This window comes from Podarcis erhardii, assembly GCF_964252035.2.
Source record: "Podarcis erhardii genome assembly, chromosome: 11".
NCBI classification, from domain to species: domain Eukaryota; kingdom Metazoa; phylum Chordata; class Lepidosauria; order Squamata; family Lacertidae; genus Podarcis; species Podarcis erhardii.
In genome coordinates, this window is record NC_138501.1 from 34,755,082 (window position 1) to 34,774,260 (window position 19,179).

Genomic DNA, 19,179 nt, shown 5'->3' on the forward strand with positions numbered 1-19,179 from the left:
GTTGGAAGCCTCCATATTATACTAAACTGTGTTAACAGAAAATAAGGTTTTAATAAAAGCAATATTGGATATAATGTGAATTTAGTCAATCTTTGATCAGGAAATACATAATCTGCTTTTACTTTTTAGCCTGACCCCCAGCAGAAGAATATGCAGAGTTTAAGCACTGTATTTTATTTTATTTTATTTTAAGTTGCTATAAGCCACTCAATACCTCTGGGAAGAGAATGTCTGAGAACATGGCATAGGCTGGGGAAAACAATGGAGAGCCCCAGTCTCTGCCTCATTCCTCACTCATATTACAGATGCCTACTGTAATTAATATCCAATCTACTGCAGTGGCGTTTAAAAGGGCTGGGGGGACTCTATAATGGAAACCAATTCATACTGGATGTTGCCAAAGCAATAAGGCCAACACTTTCATTCCCTTCCTCATTCAACATCATCAACAAGCTGGTTTATGTTCTCTCCCGGCCATCATGTTTTAATGGACACAACACTGGACTAATCCCAAAAACTAGATCAACTACAAGCATCTCAGTGGGAAGTGGAATTTTCCCAGGCTGTAAGCTCTGCAGTGCAGCACTAGCTGCCTGTTGGCTTTTGAAGACACAGCAGTGTAGATGCAGCCTATGCATCCATCCACTATATAAACACACATGAGAAGGGTGGAAACATACCCCAGTTCTCATACAAGCAACCGCAAATAAATTCCTATCAAATGTGGCAAAAATAGGCCCAGTATCCAGCACTTTCAAATCAGAAGGCAGAATTATCAAAAGACCTTTAGTCTGCACATCAAAAGGAGAGAACATAGACATTATTCAGCAAAATGAGCAAGCTTTGTTAAACAAATTCAGAGGCCTGCTTCAGGCTACAGTACCTTGGCATATTAAGGTACCACACAGCCCCTTCAGAACATTTGTCATTAAACTGGGAAGTCTCTTATTAACCACAGCTTCATGTTTCATTCAAACCGGGAAACTATTGTTACTTGCTCCTGAACAAGCCAAGATCTTAAACGATGGTTTGAAGTTAAGATCCTGACTTGTAAGGAAGCTCACAGCACTCAGTAATTAGTAACTGAGTAGGGCTGAGATCGCCACCATCCATTTCATCAATTTGCCTAATGAAATAACAGAATTAAGGACAGGATTGCTAACATTAGGATTCTTGCGCACAGAGACCAAGATAACACTTAAAATATGCTAGGGCTTCTGACTTTTCATGGTTAATGATAACCAAGCAACACACTAGTATATGCTGCCCATTTGCTCTCACTTCACTCTTCGCCTGGTATGAGTGGGAATAACAAACCATGAAGACTTGGCTACCTATTGCACCTAAATAAAGATCATAGTATACTAACCAGTCAGAGTCCATTAAAGCAAAATGGCTTAAGGATGACTAGTAAATGGGGGATTGTTAGGCACAAACAAGCCACAATCCCTGGTTTGGATGCAATGTAAAGTCAAGACTTCCTTGTTTATTTATATCCAATTTTCAAAGAGCAAGAGAGCAGCATGCACCAGCTGTTTATCATTATGTCTGCACGCAGTGAGGTGTATGATTCTAAATTCTGTCTTTTATATAACATTGCTAAAAATTAATATCCCACGCCATCAGCTATCACTGATGTTTCTAAACTCTGTTTCCATCTTATGAAATGTGAGCCACATTAAATTCTTATTCAATTAAATGAATTAACATAAGTAGCCTTGGGGCTGCTCTTAATTAGAAGAGGTAGAAATACATTCAAATTTTAAGGTTTGAGGGCAAATTCAGCTTTGTTAATTGGAAACAAATAAATTCCCTTATTTGCTGGAAAGTACTTACCGTATTTTTCACCCCATAGGACGCACCGCCCTATAGGACACACCTAGTTTTTTTTGGGGGGGGGAATAAAGAAAAAAAAGTTATTTCCCCCCCAGGCACTGGGCTGGCGCGGGGGAAGTTTAACAGTTACTTATAATGCTCCAAATCAGCAGGAGTGGACTGCAAGTATCCTGTAAATCTGCAGAAACAAATAATTAAATTCTGCATCTCAGTTGGTGGACCTTGAGGTTCTAGTAAAAAGACAAAATAGCTTCCATAAGCCCTAATGTCTACCTTCCCCAATGCTTAAACTCTGTTGAAAATTGATTAACTGCTACAAGAAACAGCACCTTTGCCTTTTAAAAAAATAAATACATTGGGGTGAGAAATATATATCTTGACCAAGAAAGAAGTCAGAGGAGTGAAGGGGGAAAAAGGAAGCAATAATGACTTAAGACTTACCAACAATACTGAATAGAACCCTGGTTGTGTCTCCCACTGTTTCAGTTGTTCCTCAGCTGGTTTCAGCACAACGGTATCTTGACTGGTGGCTTGGGTCAAGACCTGAAGAACAATGCTACTGGCACTATTGAGATCCATGAAAATCTGCCAAAGATATTTCAAGAGAAACCCATTGTCATAAGTATATACACTATTTAACTATTCTATATTGCAGCATTCAAAATTCGCCAGGCACAATCTGCACCTGACTATTGACTACTTGCGACCAAGTGAAGCTGCCTTGGTGCCAGGATAGCGCCTGACGTCTCCACCATCTGGAGGTGCGTGCCAGGGGATCCCTGGATCTTGACTGTTTTCACACACTAGGAACACATCCTGTAGAATTCTATCCATGATATCTTATCTGCACAATTAGAATAAATTTCAGGAACCAAAAAGTCATACTGAAAAATACAATTTTCAAGTTGTCTTGCCCAAAAATGGCAACTACACATTCCTTTTTGGTGACTAACCCTAGTTTAAGGAGCCATTTGCTGCCTAGCTTATATATCTGAGTTTCCATATGGCAACTTCACCTGTTACTGTATTTGGAAATTTAAATATTCACCAAACCCAAGACTTTGAACCACTTCACCTGAAGACTGAGAATATAGAGTGGAAGCCAGCATTAGACATGCTTACTGTAGACTTGTTGAAATCCATGGATACATATATGATACTGCTTTAAATGTAAGGTACAGATGGGGCATTGGTTTAATTCCACAAAGACAAATAATACATGCATTTTTTAAGAACTGGAGTCACACATATTAAAGAGAAAATAAGCAAACAATTAAAGTTTCCCTCATAGCAAGAAGCCTCTGAAACACTGAAACATCCTACACCACTTAACACTTCTCTGTCATTCCATGAAATGTTCAAGGTGGCTAACAAATATGAAAAGCATTTACAAATACCAATATTTTTTTTTAAAAAAAATGCTCTCCTCCAAAGCACAATACACAGAGCAAAATCTGAATCAGAAGCAGCTGCCTCAACTCCAAAAACAACAAACAGAAATCTTACCCATTTATACAATTACAATATCAAATGCTTTCCCTGTTCCATTTTCTTAAGGAAACTACAGTGGTACCTCTGGTTACGTACTTAATTCGTTCCGGAGGTCCGTTCTTAACCTGAAACTGTTCTTAACCTGAAGCACCACTTTAGCTAATGGGGCCTCCCGCTGCCGCCGCCTGATTCCTGTTCTCATCCTGAAGCAAAGTTCTTAACCCGAGGTACTATTTCTGGGTTAGCGGAGTCTGTAACCTGAAGTGTCTGTAACCTGAAGCATTATGTAACCCGAGGTTCAACTGTAGTTCCATTTATAATTTCTCAGCTCCCAATCTGCTCTCAAAATGTTCTACGTTTCAATGAAAGCCTGGACTGTAGAACTTCAGCATTAAACACACAGAAGGAGGAATTTTCCAGGCATATTTGCATTTTTTTAGGCATCTGTTTCAGTGGGCACAAAAAAGCAATTCTGCTGAACAGATAATTGTAATTAGTTATTTTTCACAGAACATAAATTTGTTCTCAAAAGTCTTCCCCTTTTAAATGTGAATTACAGTGACCCAACTATCTGATTACAAATAAACAGAAATAATAGAACCTCAATGTTTCATTAACAAGATTGCAAAAATACAACTTTGTCAAATGTAGAAGGGAAAACAATTTTAGCATAATTAAAAGTAAACTGGGAAGCAAACAAAACTGTCCTACCAGGCTCACAAAGTATACAAAAGGCAAACATTTACAGAAAACTATCCCAAAACGTTATGCAAGCTTTCTTACTTATACCTCTATACTGTTGAAGCAAGTACTACCTGAGTTCAATGAGATGTATTCTCAGGTGACTATGCACACATCTGCAGTTGTGTAGGGCCTGTGTGTGTAGTTTGTGCAGGGATACAAAAGGATGTCAAAATCGCTGGAATGGCCAGTTCTAGTGCTTTATTAAGGAAAGGTGTAAACTTACACAGCACAGCCTGCAGAGCCCTGCTGTCCTTACAGACTCATGGCTGAGGCAGAAGCAGCAAGCTTTCTCCTTGAGGTGTTAATATGTTAAGCTTATACATAAAGCAATGGAGTGGGGGCAGGGAGTGAAGTAAAATATTTGCATTAGCAGCACCAAAGTAACTTCCCTGGGGTGCAAGCCTGGGCAGTGTAGATGGAGGTCCTGGGCTGCCCAGATGAGGAGATCTCCCTCTTGGCCTCACTCCTGCTCAGGCTGCACAGAAAAAGCATAATTGCAAAAAAGAAAAAGGGTTTTAAAAAGACCAAATTCCCAGTTCTGTAAATAATTCTGAATTGCATCTATAATGCCATTAATGCTTTGCACTGTGGTAGAACTCTCCTGAAGCATAACTGGCCCTATAAAATGTTTGAAGACATGTGTTTGCTTGTTGGTTAATGTTTAATGAACAATTCATTGAGATGCGCATTTTAGTATTTAAGGAAAGAGCACATGAATAAAAGGCAAAAGCTAGTAATAAAAATACTACACAAAAGCATCATTTATAGAAAGTCTATCGAAAAATGTTTAACAATTCTACCCGCTGAAAATGCAATAGGCTCTGCTTCCCCAATGACAGTTATTCTTCTGCAGCCCAGTCTATTCCAGAAACAATCCCATGCACATAAGCCTGTGCGCCCAGTGAACAGTATTGTCACTGGACATGTCCCCTTAATTTGGAAGGTCATGATTTCAAAGAGAAGGTGCTACTACAAAAAAAATCAGTCCCTCCCCTTCATTGCCCAGAAACTGAACTCTGCAGGTTCTTGGGAGAAGGACCGTAGCTCAGCGGTAGAGCATAAGTCTTGCACGCAGAAGGTACCAGGTTCAATCTCTGCTGACTCCAGATACATAAAAAGCTGGATTATACACAGTCAGGCCACTGGTCCATCTGCCTCAGCACTGCCTACACTGAATGGCAACAGCTCTCCAGGGCGAGTGATTGAACCTGGGACCTTCTGCATGCAAAGCAGATGCTTTGCTACTGAACTATGGCTTCCCCTTGCCCCCAAAAGGTCCTGCATGAAACCGTGGAGAACCTCTGCCAGTCAAAGTAGACAATGCTGAGCTAGGAGGAACTCCCCTATGAGGAAAGGCTGAAATGCTTGGGCCTCTTTAGACAAAAGATGAGAAGCAACACCACAGAAGTTTATAAAATTATGCATGGCATGGAGGAAGTGGATAGATAAAAGATTTCTCTCTCTCTCTCTCTCGCTCGCTCATTAAATGGGAACTTGTGGACATCCATTGAAGCTGAACGTTGGACAGATTACAGAAAGCACTTCTTCACGCAATGTAGTTACACTGCGGAACTCTCTCCCACAGGAGGCCGTGGGATGGCTTAAAAAATAATAATAGACAAATGCATGGAGTATAAGGCTAGAAGTGCCCCCACCATTGATTCCAGAATAGCGGTTGCTGGAAATCGCAGGAGGGGGGTGGAAGCTGTTCTTGTGAGCTCTGGTCCTGCTTGCGGGTTTCCCACAGGTATCTAGTCGGCCGCTGTGAGAACAGGATGCCGGACTGGATGGGCCAATGGCCAGATCCAACAGGCTCTTCGAAACTTTTTGTGGACCAACAGTGCAAGGGAGCCCTCAGCATTCACCAGACGACTTTAGGGCAGCAGGTCGACACGGAAGAAGCTCCTACCTGAGGACAGGTGCGACGGCCGTGCCCTCTTCTGCCACACTTGGCAGCCCTGCCTCACGGGCGTGACTCCCACCCCCCACCCCCGATTTCTCCCCACAGGTCGAGCGGCACAGGCAGCCCAGTGTGTCCAGCCCTGACACAAGCCCCGCTTCCCTCTCCAGATCCTGAAGGCGAACAAGTGCTCCGGACTCCCGAGCAGGGTGGAAAAGAGGACTCGCCTGCTCGAGGGAGGGCATGGCAGGCTGCCGGCCGTCGCCATCGCCGCCCCCTCACGCAAGTGGACCTGCCCGGAGTGGTGGGCCGGGGGAGGCTCGCTCTCTGTGGGGATGTGGCGCGCACTCGTGCGCGCGGCCCCGCTTCCTCCTGCCCAGGGCTGAGCTCCTTACCCGCGATCTCGGTCTCGCGCACGCGGATCCCACTTATTCCGAAGCTCGCGCCACTAGCCAGGGCTCTCACACCGTGCCAGGGCAAGGCGGCGCGGCCCACTGACGTCATCACGGCTCGACTTCCCTGTTCCCTCCCCTCCCTCGGGTCGCCGTGGTTACCGAGGCCTGCAGGCTGTTCGAGCGAACGTGGGGCGTTAAGTGGGAGAAGGAAAATAAAAATTAAAATTAAAACTCGCCTGAAGGCCGCCTCTCCGGATATGAAGCGATCTGGTCTCTGCGATCGTCACCTGAGGCTTTTCTTCGTGTGCCTCCTCCACGAGAGGACCAGAGAGGGGCCTTTTCTACAGCGGCTCCCCCTGTGCTTGAGACTTGCCTGCACGCCTTCGTTACATATCTTTGTGGCCTCTTGAACTCCGGGGGGGGGGCTTATTATTATTGTTACTTATTACAGTATGTATTTTTGTCTGCTAAGGCACCTTCGGGTGAAGGGTGGTGTACAAAGTGAATAAACAAACAAGGTCTATTCGAAACGGTAATTTAAGACAAGTGAATGCGTCTCTCTTTACCCTTTATAGCTTTGGGAGAGAACTATACGGCGCTCGCATTTTATGGGGCGTTCTTCAGGCTGGCTGTCATCGCCATCCCTCACGGCGTTGGCCAGCACCCCGAGTTTCAGACGGGCAACCTGTTCGCCTGCTGCAGCCGCGGCACCTGAAAGATCATCAACAACTTTCCATTTACTGTCGTCCACTTCCTGCACCAAGTGTGATCCTGACGTGCGCGTCACAGTCCCCTCCCCAGCCACGTGTAGTGAGGAGGTGGGCCGAGCTTTCAGCCACAATAAACGTGCTGAGTTTTTCGAGGTGCCACAAAGCTCTGCCACTGATTTTCCAGCACCAGGTGGCGTCTCAAGAAGGCGCCTAGGACCAATTTCTCGACCCACTTCCCACGGTCTATCATTTGCCTGATCTCTATGGGAGAGTCTGGATCGCGAGGCTTTTCGGGAACTGTAGTCGCCAGAAAGGCTTGGCTGCGTTCAGCCACTGAGTAGATAAAACTACATGTCCCAGCAGGCAGTGCGCGTGGCGGCTTCCTCCCCGGAACTCTCCGCGACAGCGAGGAAAGCAACGTGGGCTGGTGGGGGTCTGGCCGCGATACTGATTATGCCGAAGGTAAAGAAGCCCCCGCGCTCGAGGCAGCAGCGCCCAGAAGGAAAAGCGCCAGGTGAGAGGAGGAGAGACTCCAGCGGACGGAGACGGGAACTGACTTTCCCCCGGTTTCTTTCCTGGCTTCTGATCTTGTCACAGGGAGCAGGCGGTGCGGTGTAGTGGTTAGAGTGCCGCCGGATCGGGGTTCAGTTCCCTGCTGAGCCATCAAACTCACCCAGGGTCCACCGTCTCCCAGTCTAGCCCGTCCTCGCGAGTTTGTTGCATCAGATCAAAGGGCGGCATAAAACGTGTACTAGATAAAAAAACAGAGTTGTGAAGTAGTAGTTAGAAAGTTGGACTAGGATTAGGAAGGGACCCTGATTTAAATCCTCGCTTAGCTACAAAGTGCGCCAAGTGTCACTCGACCAGTCGTGATCGCTCAGCCTCACCTACCTCGCAGGATTGTTGTGAAGGTAAAGGGTAGGAGGAGAACTTTATTATGACGTCCTGGAGGGAAAGTGGCATATAAATGCAAGTAAATTGGATTACCACCTGTACCAGGCAGGGTAGCTGTGTTGTTGGCTGCTTAGCTTAGTTAGCTTAGTTGTTTAGAGCTTGGTGTTTATAACGCCAAGGTCCCAGGCTTTATTAGCCCACCTGTATATTCCTGCATTGCAGAGGTTCATACTAGATGACACTTGCAACTTCCTTGCAACTCTATGATTCCAGTTCTAAGATTCAACAGCTGGTCCTTCATGCACTCTTAAATTACAGATGGGAAGAGGTAGTGGATGTTTGACTTATGCTTTATAATAAAGTTGAAGACTGTTAAATGCTGCAGTTCATTAACAAATGTAAACAGTACTGTGATTAACTTTTCTTTTTGTTTGTCTACTGTTATGTCTTGGCTGATAGGTATCAGGTTCAACACTGGACTCGGTCAACATATTTTGAAAAATCCCCTCATTGTTAACAGCATTATAGAAAAGGTAAGTAATAAGCACTTTTGATACAAAGAGAAGTGTTTAAAGGTGAATGGCTAAGGCTGCAGCCCTATGCCCACTTACCTTTGAGTAAACCTCAATGAAATCATTTGGCTTACTCCAAAGTAGACATGTATATGACTACACTGTGAAATACCATCGCTTGATTTCTAGCAATGAAGAACGATATTGAGAAGAACAATTAGACAGCATCAGTATGAAAATAATGAAGTACAGCTTTAAGTTTAACAACATTGGCGGTATTCAGCTAAGTTTTACTTGGAGCTTAGCCACTGAAATTAATGAATATGACTAAGTTAAGTTCATTAATTTCAATACTTCTTCTCTGAATAAAACTCAGTTGAATGCCACTCATGAGAGCCAGTGTGGTGTAGTGGTTAAGAGCAGTGGACTCATAATCTGGTGAACCGAGTTTGATTCCCTGCTCCTCCACATGCAGCTGCTGGGTGACCTTGGGCTAGTCACACTTCTCTGAAGTCTCTCAGCCCCACTCACCTCACAGAGTGTTTGTTGTGGGGGAGGAAGGGAAAGGAGATTGTTAGCCGCTTTGAGACTCCTTAGGGCAGTGATAAAGCGGGATATCAAATCCAAACTCTTCTTCTTCATTTAGTGTGAAATGGCTTAAAATGATTTGTGTGTGGCTTAAAATGATTTGTGGTCAGTCCAGATCAGCATGAAGGTCTGTGGCTGACATGACAACTAGGTCTGCGCATCAGGCTCTTCAACACCAGGTGGAAGCCATGATGATGACTTTCCTTCTCATTGTCCTGATCCTCCTACAGACTACCGGATCAGAGCTACTTTAATGTGCCATCTTATATTGGCCCAGCTAGTACTTCTGTCAAGTACAGTCGTACCTCTGCTTACGTATCCCTCTGGATACGTAAACCTCGGGTTGCTAATGCGGCAAACACACTTCTGGGTTTTGCCGTGTGCGCATGCACATGCACGCTCAGTTACATGCGCAGAAGGGCACCTCCAGTTACAAAGTTTTGGGGATGTGGCCCTGCCTCCAGAACGGATCCCGTTCATAACTGGAGGTACTACTGTACTTGCTGCTTTTATAAAACCAGTTTTTCATGCAATTTCCCAACGTTATTTACTTTCAGGCTTCCTTGTACCCTACTGATGTTGTTCTAGAAGTTGGTCCTGGCACTGGAAACATGACAGTAAAAATGTTAGAAAAAGTGAAAAAGGTAAAGAACTTCCAAGTAATAAAGATGTTCTTCTCTTTTTACTCACATTTGGCTACTGGGGGAGTTGGGAAGAGAAATGCACTATAGATAGAACTCTTAGATCCTATGCTTGAGTTTGCTTTTCCCTCATGTGTCATGTATTTTTGTGAGCCTTATGGTGACGATGGTTTTAGAATTTATTTTTGTAAGCCACTTAGAGAACCTTTTGGCTAAAACACAGAGTATAAATGTTGTAACTGTGCAATGTGTGAAGAACTTCCTTTTGTCTGTTCTGAATCTTCTACCATTCTGCTTCATTCTACTAAACTAGTGGTCTAGTTACGGAATTGGTGATAAAAATGTCTATCTTTTTGGCCAAACTGTGTCTTGTATTTCTTTATTCCCCTCTTTACAGATATGTTACTGAATTTTGTTTGAATTGTTCACTGAAAATGTATTGGTTATAAATTTTCTTTATAGGCTTATTATAACATTTTCATTGGCAGATTTATAGAGTTTTGTTATCTGCTGAAATCAGTAGATTTGTTTTTTGTATGATGCTGTTAGCCACTTTGGGCTTCATTTCAGAGGGGAAATCAGGTAAAATGAAATGAAAATGCTTTTATAAAACACTTGGTTCTTATGCGGCTCATGTTCCATCATGATTCTACATAGGTACAAAATCCTACAATGTGTATGGATCATATACGCAGTCATTTGTATATGATTCTTTTTCAGGTTATTGCTTGTGAATTGGATGTAAAGCTTGCTGGTGAACTTCAGAAGAGAGTCCAGGGCACGTAAGTGCAAAAAGCGGGTGCAAGGGTGGAATGACACTGTTTTTCGCCTAGAACCTGTCTTGGAAATGAATTAATGGAATAATTTTGCTTTGTCCCAGGTCTCTGGCTAACAAACTTGAAATAAAGATCGGAGATGTGTTGAAAAGTGACCTGCCCTTCTTTGATGCTTGTGTGGCTAACTTGCCTTATCAAGTAAGGGCAAAACCAGCCGATTTGGGGAAAGGGCCAATATAATTTATGGCTTGCAGTAATAAATCTACTGGGAAATTAACACTTCTTCCTTTGTTTTCAGATTTCCTCTCCCTTTGTTTTTAAGCTATTGCTGCACCGGCCTTTCTTCAGGTACAACTATACAGTCATACCTTGGGTTAAAGCTGCTTAAGGCTGCGTTTTTTCGGGTTGCGGACCGCTGAAACCTGGAAGTTTCGGAACGGGTTACTTCCGGGTTTTGGTGCATGCGCGGAAGTGCTAAATCACGCTTTGCACATGCGCAGAAACTCCAAATCGCAACCCGCGTGTGTGCAGACACGGGTTGCGAACGCTGCGGGTTGCATCCCGCAACGATCACGTTCGCAACCCGAGTGTCCACTGTATTGTATCTAACAGATTTTAGGTGCTTTTACACATGATTACCGTATTGGCTTGAATATAAGCCGCACCCGCAAATAAGCTGTACCTTTAAAATTCAAGAGGGAAGAAGAAAAAAGACAATACCTGAATATAAGCTGCTCCCTTAAAATTGGGTTACAGGCTGAAAATCACTGTGGTTGGTAGAATTGTAACTCCGAGCCAATTTAAGCCTTTGATCTTTTAAGCCCGCAAAAGTTACTGTACAATCGCTAAAATCGCAAATCACTATTCAATTGCTACAATTGCTAGAGGCACTCACACCCGTAAATGGCAAATGAACAGTCTCAAGCTCGCAAATCAGCAAGAAAATGTTTTATTGTTCTGTTTTACCATATGTCTGTTTCAGCAGCGATATCATAAAAGCCAATTTCTGTAAGGTCGCAAATTTAAGCCACACTTTAACTTTTCACGGTTGGAATTTGGGGGGGAAGTGAGGCTTATATTCAGGCCAATAAGGTAACAATGGAGAATGACTTGTATCCTGTGGTGTGTCTGCACTGGGCAGAACAAACTTTGAATAACACAACAGGACTTCACCTTCCTCCCTGCAGACCCCACATGCTCTCCCCCACCCCAGTCTTCTCAAAAGGTGTTGGTTGGGGAGGACGGGGAGTGCAGGAAATGAAGAGGAAGGGAAAGTCCTATTAAGCAAGAAGGAATCTACTCATGTGTTGTTGGTTTCAACCCTGTGCGTTGGTATTAGCAACCAACTGATCTAGAAAACAAATGATGAGCAATTTGTCAAGCTAGAATGCTAAAAACACTTTCATCTTTTACATTCAGAGTTATGATTAGTATGTCTAAGATGCAAGGAAGGTGTCTCTATGTAGATCGTGCACAAATAGCTGTTTGCTCTTGAAATCGAAACAGTTAAGCATTGCCACTTTACATCTCCCCAAGGAGTCTGACATTTGGAGACTGAAGGTGGTTTTCCAAACCTCCTATTTTTTCCCTCCCATCCCATTTCCCAAGTTGAGTTTTCATTAGATTTCATCTGCAAATCTTTATATGTATTGCAGTTCTCTCAAACGATACTATTTGGGAGTGGGGACTAAAAACAATGATCGACAGAAAAAGATGCATGTTTTTCCAATACAAGGTGGGGGGGTATAGATATTGACACAAAGTTTCTAGTTTTATCAGTAATTAACAGATAAACCTGATGGAAGCAATTAATAAATACCTGACGTGCCAGTCAAATGAATCTCCATTGTCGTTGACATGTCAGGTACAGTGGTACCTCGGGTTACATACGCTTCAGGTTACAGACTCCGCTAACCCAGAAATAGTGCTTCAGGTTAAGAACTTTGCTTCAGGATGAGAACAGAAATTGTGCTCCGGCAGTGCGGCGGCAGCAGGAGGCCCCATTAGCTAAAGTGGTGCTTCAGGTTAAGAACAGTTTCAGGTTAAGAACGGACCTCTGGAACAAATTAAGTACTTAACCTGAGGTACCACTGTATTTGTTTGTTGCCATAATATTGTCACCAGCTGCCTTAAACATAGCGAGGAGGCAGTAAATGAATAAAGGAAATGGTTTGAAATCAGGGTTTAATCAGAGTGTCTGTTACATTCACTGTTGTCTCTATCCTCTTAATATTGATAATTGTGTGTACATAGGCTACTGATGAACAAGTGTTGCTAAGTTGTTGGCCTTGCTTAAAGGCTGTATGGCTCAATGCTTACAACTCATTTTTAACTTCCAGGTGCGCAGTCCTCATGTTTCAAAGAGAATTTGCTCTTCGCTTGGTCGCAAAGCCAGGCTCTCCCTTATATTGCAGACTCTCTGTTAATACTCAGCTATTAGCTCGCGTCGATCATCTGATGAAGGTAAGGAAAATAAGCAATAGCAAAACTGGGTTTGTGGAATTTCAGATCAATGGCTGGGGTGGCAAGCAAGCTTTTAAGAGGCTGAAAATAATTATTCTTATTTTCCCTGAGAGCTAACTTTTATAATGATTAACAGGTAGGGAAAAATAATTTTAAACCGCCACCCAAAGTTGAATCCAGTGTTGTGAGAATAGAGCCAAGGAACCCTCCACCGCCAATCAATTTCCAGGTGAGACTCATCAATATTAATATAATATGCATGAAAACATCTTTCGTAGTTAATGTGTAAAGGTCCCCAATGTATTGTTTTGAATATTCTCCCCAAGATGGTATCTAAACAACAGTTGGGGCACCTGTGACCCGTCCAAAAACGACTCCAGCTCCCGGCAGCCCTGGCCAATTTGGCCAGTGGTCAAGGATCATGGGAGTTAGAGTGCAATAGCAACTGGAGGGTCGTAGGCTCCCCATCCCTGCTTTGCACCTTGTTAACATCAGTTACTAATAAGAAAGTAAGATGATGGGGTGGAAACTTTGAGTGCATCTGAGCCTTCTTTGAGTGCATCTGAGCATTATTTTGTGATTTGGAATGGTGTTGGCAGAACAAAGCTTAGCCTTTAGAGAGGAAAAAGGAGGGCTAATCTCTTCCTTGTGGTAAAAAGGCAGCTTTCATTAGCTTGAATGAAAAGCTCTAATGGTGCTAAGCTTTGATGCCAAGGCTTCATAGTTTCCACTGAGGCTAAAGCAGAGTGGTACGTTGAAAACCAGAGTCCTCGTCAGCCTCTGCTCTACCTGTTGCGATATGTAAGTCTTTAAATATTGAGTATCCATGGAGAGACCTGTCAAAGTATGCCTTGATTAAACTGCATTTGAAAGCACATTCCTTGTGACTGGGAGAAATTTGTAAAACCTGAATGGGGCTTTTCATAGTGGCTGCTCTCACAGGGGGTTAAACACATTTTGAATACCGCCATATCCTACTAGCAGGTAAATGGCCGGGCTACCTGTTGCTTGGACTATACCACTCCTCATCCCTGATGGTTGGCCATCTTGGCTGGTGCTGGGGTTGAAGCCCAACAACTTGATAGGCCACAGGTTCCCAATCCTTGATGTAGAATTTTGAAAATAGGCAGACACTTAGCTAATTTGCAGATTGAAGAAGGAAAATGAAGAGGCGAGATTGGGGTACTTGAGGGATGTATGGGAACCCAAACATAATGAAATGGGCAATGGGAGGCGTGGTGGGTTGCAGGAGCTCTGTAAACTCCTCTGAAAAGGTTGCTTAAACAACGTGTATTTTTAATTTTTCTTCAGGAGTGGGATGGTCTACTAAGGATAGTCTTTGTCAGGAAAAACAAGACACTCGCTGCAGTTTTTAAGTAAGTTAACTCATATTGGAGGAAATGTTTGGTGTGCTGCTAGGCAGTCTCTTTCCTCCTGCAAGAGTCAACCGTTTCTCCTTGGCTGAATTGTTAATCATGCTGACCATTGTGGACTGAGACTGGGTGGGGTGTTATTCTTCTGGACCTTGGAAGAAGTGTGTGTGTTTCATGGACAATAGGAAGCACGAGGCCAGATGACTCAATTGCTAAGAATTGTCCTGTCCCTCCATCTTTCATTAACTAAGAGCAGAGAATGGAGGGAAAAGGTGGTGGGCCTAGCTTCTCAACATTCTCTTCCTCCTCAATCATTGTGGAAGAAGGGAGCTGAGAGCCAAAAGTCACCAAGACAAATTAGAATGCACTCAGGGCTCCTCATGGATATATAGACTAGAGCAGGGTTTCCCAAACTTGGGTCTCCAGCTGTTTTTCGACTACAACACCCATCATCTCTAGCTAGCAGGACCAGTGGTCAGAGATGCTGAGAATTGTAGTCCAAAACAGCTGGAGACGGACAGTAGACATTGATGGACATTGGGAACGCAACCGGGAAAGGGGGGAGGGAAATTTGGAATCCAAAGGGTGTTAAATTACATTTTATTCTTTTTTCTATTTTTTTTATTCTAATCTGTATTGTATACTAAAGAGGGGAACTCGTGGAAGGGAACAGGTCGATTTTAGGGGATGGGAAAATATTTTTAAATTGGGACAATGATAATAATTTTAAAACTTGGGGTAAGAATTTGTTGAATTTATTTGAAAGAATTGGAATACAAGAGGGGGAGGGGAGGGGAAGTCCTGGAAAGATGCCATTGAAAATAAGGTTTTAAATTTGGATGTTTTTCTTTTTTTGCTATATTTGAAAATCTTTAATAAATATTATTTTTTTAAAAAAAAACAGCTGGAGACGATCTGGTGCTCTCCAGATGTTTTGGGCTCCAGCTGGAGGAAAATGGATTTGAAAAGGGAATTTTGTATTTGCCCACCCTCATCCCGAAAGATCTATACAGTGGTACATACGCTTCAGGTTACAGACTCAGCTAACCCAGAAATAGTACCTCAGGTTAAGAACTTTGCTTCAGGATGAGAACAGATATCATGCTGTGGTGGCGCAGCGGTAGCAGGAGGCCCCATTAGCTAAAGTGGTCTTCAGGTTAAGAACAGACCTCCAGAAAATTAAGTTCTTAACCTGACCTCCAAATTAAGTTCTTAACCTGAGGTACCACTGTATGTCTAACTTTCTTCTTCTTCTTCTTCTTCTTCTTCTTCTTCTTCTTCTTCTTCTTCTTCTCAGTTCCAATGCTGTGAAAAAGCTGCTGGAAAAGAATTATCGGATTCACTGTTCACAAAATAACTTGGTAAGCATTTCAAGCATTCTCCCCTTCCCCCAAACAAGTTTCATGTAAGCATCAGTGTCTTGCTACTTGTTTGATACGTGCTACATAAGCAAAATTCTCTGCTTTCTGTTTTGTACTGACAGGAAATTCCAGAAGATTTCAGTATTGGAAGTTTCATTCAGGGAATCCTAAAAGACACTGGTTATGCAGAAAAACGTGCACGAGTCATGGATATTGATGACTTCATCAGGTGAAGCCAAGGGCATTTCTTTCAAGCTTTGGTACATTGCATGCTCTCCTTTAAACAGAGGCCTCCTATTTCCAAAATGAAAAGAAAAATAAGTGTGAGGGAAGGGGTGGGAGAGATTCCCCTTGATACATTAGATGCTTCTACACTTTGCCTTCCTTGCAGTGTGTTATCAGTTGGGCAGGCCACTCTTCCTACCACATATGCAATGTCAGAGGAAGTGCACTTGAGACCAGTCCGCACACATGAATGACGCCAATGTGTAAATTGTACATCCTGGGGCTTGGGAAGGGAGCTTTTACGATTGTGCCTACTCCTCTGCCGCACTAGCTGCAAACGAGGCAGGCTGTTATTTTCCAAGCCCAGATGAGGGTAGCCAGTGGCTCTCAAACCCTTGGGGTGTTAGGACAGGCTCTGGCAGATTGAGTGGACGAGACCAATAGTGGATCCAACAGTCAAAAAGGTGGTTTCTGCATGTGCTGTAGAGTAGTGAGGGGCAGATGGGGTACCTTCAGAGGTTCACAGGCGCCATCTGGGAGAAGGAAAACTCTGACCATAAACCTCTGCTGCCTTGCGGGACATCTTTGAGAATAAAAGGCTAAGGAGTACACCCTGCACAGATCCTGAGTGGTGACCCTAAGATGGTTGAATGTTGTCTTGTACACCTCCTTCCTGCAGCCAAGCTGGTGCCAAATGTATTTTTCTGCCTTCCTTTGGACCACATCAGCAAGGCTGAGAAGAGGGGTCTTGTCATCCGGTCCTTTGGACTGATGGCTGTAGGAACCGCTGCCATCTTGGCCCAACCATAGAACTGGGCTGCAGTGATTTCAGTGGAGGAAAGGAGGACTAGGTGTTTTCTCCCAGGCTCTAAGCAGAAGCCAGGAATCCTGGGTGGTTCTTTACTGCTTCTGAAGTCTTATACAAGCCCATATCCTAAATCTTGCCACCTGCTCTTAAATCATACCCCTACCTGCTTTTCCAATGCCAACTGGACTCCTTCCGGGGGGGGGGGGCAGGAACTGAATGACTAAACAAACAAAATTGCCACAGAACTTGTTCCGAGGATAGCAGGAAGTAGGTGCGGTGGTGAAATTGGGAGTTTTAGAGTTATTGGTTCCAAGACTTCAGAAACAGCTCAGAAAAAAAGGAGAGAACTTTCTCTTGCCTTGGAAATTGGACCCAGGATCACCTACAAGTGGCACTCTTAATGTCATATAAAATGTCAGTGAGATATGAATATTTTCATTTTCCAGTGTTCTACATGGCTTCAACGCAAAAGGCATCCACTTTTCCTAAAGGGAAGAAGATGGAAGAGACGCTGAGCAGCAGTGCTTTTGCAAGGATGAACTGAACTATCTAAAGGTGGTATCAGAATTTCACCCGAGATGTGTGCCATGCTGCACATCCACATCCAGCTGTTTAATTACCCCATTGGTGCAAAATGGGTTCTCAAGGAAGCCAATCACCCTCATGCCTTTGTTCTGCTCTGCTTCATTTGGTTTTTATTTTAAGAGAATGTATGTGATGCAGAGTGTAAACTCTCCAGCCATGTTCAGGGTCGCCTGAAGTGCACCTTTTATTTTTCTTACTAAATTCCTAAGCCACAGTGACCACCTGCTCGCAACAAAAACCACCCCAACCAAGAATATTTGATATTACAACCCAGATACTGTTACTTTATTAAAGAATTCATGATCCAAGATGGAAACTAGGTTCTCTTAATTGTCAAACCCACTCCTTAGATTTTCTGTGTGTGTCAAGTTCTGTAGTCATTCCTATATGGTGTTTTGCAATAAAAATGCTTTTGTATCAGTGTTTTCCACAAACATTCAACATTTACAAGCACCTCAACTCTAAGTCACTGATCTGTGATGTGGTGGGTTGTGCACATTGGCTTCAAGACTCATCTCCATTTTGCTAGTTTCTTACCTGAAGTAGCATAAACTTACAAGTTTAGTAGATGTGTGTATGAGTCACATCAAGAGGTATCCATGCTCTCAGATTCCTAATGTGACCCCTGAATATGCAGTTTAGTAAAAGAAGACACAACTCCTTGAGGCTTTGTATACCTGGACCCAGTCAAATGCAGGCAGCTTGTGGAAACCAATAACACAATGCAACTTGATTTTCCTTCCACGGTTAAGAAAGAATTATAAATGAACAACCAGTTGGCTTGGTTCTTCCTTGTGGTAAGGAATTTGTGTAGAAACTGCATATAATATTATCATGGCACCACTAGAGTCCTCATAGCTAGTCTTACATTTGACTAGTAAAATACCTCATTCCATTCCAAGAAGTGATTTCAAGGCAGAATATTCACATGACAAGAGATAACTCTCCCTTTGGAAAGCACATATACTTCATCATTAATTTTCTTTTCAGAGGAACTAATAAGTGTCCTTGTTTCAAAGCAAGGAAGACTTCCTTCTTATATATCACAGATAGGGTCAAGTTAGTTGCTCCAGGCAGACATTTTTTAAGGAGAGATGGGATAGAGGTAAGAGAAAAGCTTGTGCCTCTTCTAATTATGGTGCCATCTGAAGGCAGCTGAGGAACTGCATCTCTTTTGGGGACACATACTTCCCCACATAGACTTGCATTTCCTAGCTTGCATCTTTACAATACGCTGTAAGAGGTAGCGTGCCACTAGTGATATAGCTTGATGTAAGACAAAGCTGAACAGAACCACATTTTTCTGATGCAAGGATCTTCCATGAATCTTTTCTAAAATATCCTAACAGTAGGATGCAGCTACAAAAGAAGACATTTTACAAAAAGTTGTATAGAAGTAAAATTCTCATCTCTAATTTATATTTCAGTTAAATTTATTAAACACATTGTGTAAAATCTACATTGCTGTTTCAGTTTTCATGTTTACAGACAGGCGCTTTGTCACCATGATATGGCAAGGGGCTACCTTTCTATGGGGATTATGTTGAATACTGAGAAACTCTGGCTCATTTAAGCTCTCTTCTCACTGCTTTCCCTTTATTTCCCTCAGCCACAGCACAGATGGGCTTATGTTCCAGAAACAAACTATGAAACAGTTCCAAGGAATGTCTGTTGTTGATATGAGCACCTGGAATCTATCTTGGGAATAGGGAGAACTCCTAGAGAGGTCTACAATTCATCTGACAAAAAAAAATACATATAAAGGGTAATTTTTTTATATCAATTTGCAAAAATAATTGAAGTGCCACCATCTTAAAAAGTGCTGGACACACACTGCCATTTGTGAAGTTTTCAGGCATCATTGTGGAATTTCTTCA

General features: G+C 43.0%; 2 protein-coding genes across 2 annotated transcripts in view; one reads left to right on the forward strand and one right to left on the reverse strand.

Moving 5' to 3' along the window:
- IPO11 (importin 11) overlaps positions 1-6,486 on the reverse strand; it is a 71,103-nt gene extending 64,617 nt beyond the window's left edge. The window contains exons 1-2 of the mRNA XM_081880819.1: positions 6,367-6,486; positions 2,278-2,421 (exon numbers count right to left, since the gene is read on the reverse strand). Of these exons, the coding sequence (XP_081736945.1) occupies positions 2,278-2,415 (138 nt within the window). The 5' untranslated portion in view covers positions 2,416-2,421; positions 6,367-6,486. The remainder of the gene's footprint in view (positions 1-2,277; positions 2,422-6,366) is intronic.
- A 453-nt stretch (positions 6,487-6,939) lies between these two features.
- DIMT1 (DIM1 rRNA methyltransferase and ribosome maturation factor) lies at positions 6,940-18,761 on the forward strand. The gene is made up of 12 exons (XM_081880789.1): positions 6,940-7,590; positions 8,430-8,503; positions 9,628-9,714; positions 10,432-10,493; positions 10,592-10,685; positions 10,786-10,835; positions 12,827-12,950; positions 13,087-13,179; positions 14,262-14,326; positions 15,621-15,684; positions 15,807-15,913; positions 17,164-18,761. Exons 1-12 carry the CDS (start codon positions 7,428-7,430, stop codon positions 17,204-17,206), a joined length of 1,026 nt encoding a protein of 341 aa, XP_081736915.1. The 5' UTR covers positions 6,940-7,427; the 3' UTR covers positions 17,207-18,761.
- Positions 18,762-19,179: the final 418 nt, after the last annotated feature.